Source organism: Galeopterus variegatus, unplaced genomic scaffold, assembly GCF_000696425.1.
Source record: "Galeopterus variegatus unplaced genomic scaffold, G_variegatus-3.0.2 Scaffold446, whole genome shotgun sequence".
NCBI lineage: Eukaryota > Metazoa > Chordata > Mammalia > Dermoptera > Cynocephalidae > Galeopterus > Galeopterus variegatus.
Genome location: NW_007726557.1, coordinates 138,796 through 140,196, shown reverse-complemented (window position 1 = coordinate 140,196; position 1,401 = coordinate 138,796). Strand labels below are relative to the sequence as shown.

At 62.5% G+C, this 1,401-nt stretch overlaps 1 protein-coding gene across 1 annotated transcript in view; it reads left to right on the top strand.

The window, feature by feature from the left end:
* The window catches only part of FSCN2 (fascin actin-bundling protein 2, retinal), an 11,842-nt gene that overhangs the window by 4,995 nt on the left and 5,446 nt on the right, over positions 1-1,401 (top strand). Inside the window, 4 exon segments of the mRNA XM_008568846.1 lie at positions 377-533; positions 758-879; positions 1,208-1,257; positions 1,260-1,397. Of these exon segments, the coding sequence (XP_008567068.1) occupies positions 377-533; positions 758-879; positions 1,208-1,257; positions 1,260-1,397 (467 nt within the window).

Below are 1,401 nucleotides of genomic sequence, written 5' to 3'. Positions count from 1 at the left end.
CCCCCCCACTGTGCCCACTCAGCAGCTTAGGAGTGGGTTATAAATAGAGGCTGGGGTAAGTCCTGGGCCGAGGGAACAAGGCAGATTACCCACTGATTAGCAGAGAGTGGAGGATTTGCTGGCACGGAAGGGCCTGGCTCCTGGGGGTGGCAAGAGCTGGGTCAGGGGCCCCTTGGGGGGCAGTGTGTAGGGGTCCACAGAGTGCCATAGGTTGCTGGGGCAGGGTTCCCCCACCCTCTGAGAGATGCCTTTCAGATCTTCTCGAGTCCAGAGAGTTCTAGATGAGACCCCCTCTGGCTTCAAGGGTTCCCCCGAAGCGTGCCTCCCCATCCGCCCCAGGAGAGGCGTCAGGGGCTTCCCCATCTCCTCCCTCCAGGGGTCAACGTCTCAGCCAATCAGGACGAAGAACTGGATCATGAGACCTTCCTGATGCAAATTGACCAGGAGACAAAGAAGTGCACCTTCTATTGCAGCACCGGGGGCTACTGGACCCTGGTCACCCATGGGGGTATTCAGGCCACAGCCACACAAGTGTGAGTGCACACGTCCCCACCTCCACCTCCACAAGGACCACGGTAGCAGCGCAGTCAGGGGAAATGACCACCGGGGTGGGGGGCAGTAGCTCTTACCGGTGGTGAGTGTGTCAGTGGAAGGCAGGCTCCTGTCCCACCCCCTGGGACCAGAGGGAGATGGGGAGGCTAGACCCTGCATCCCCATCTCCAGCTGCTCTGAGGGGACCTCGCCCTGCTCCCTCCAGTTCTGCCAACACCCTGTTTGAGATGGAGTGGCGTGGCCGGCGGGTGGCACTCAAAGCCAGCAATGGGCGCTATGTGTGCATGAAGAAGAACGGACAGCTGGCGGCCATCAGCGAATTCGTGGGTGCGCACTCCCTGCCTGCCTGGGGGGCTGGGGCTGGGTTTTCTACCCACGGCCAATGCCGGCCCGGAGACTCCATCTACACCAAGAGCTGGCCCCTTGCCCTCTCCATGGAACTGCTGCTGTCCTGGCAATAGTCATACTTGCCAGTCCAGATGACTGGCCTTGACATCAGCAGAGCAGTGAGAGCCCAGAACGTCCTTATCTCCGCCGCACACTTGGGGACCCCCAGGGCCCCCTGGCATTTAGCACCTTGCCAAGGTTGCAATGGCAATGGCAGATCTGTGCCCCCAAGCCGGGTGCCCAAGTCCAGGGCTGTGGCTCTTCCCAGGGCCGCCGCCAGACCCGGTCCAGACAGGGAAGGTGGCAGGAAGGGCGGCCCCAGCAGCGCCCTCTCCCCGCCAGGCAAGGACGAGGAGTTCATCCTCAAGCTCATCAACCGGCCCCTCCTGGTGCTGCGCGGCCTGGACGGCTTCGTCTGCCACCGCCGCGGCTCCAACCAGCTGGACACCAACCGCTCCGTCT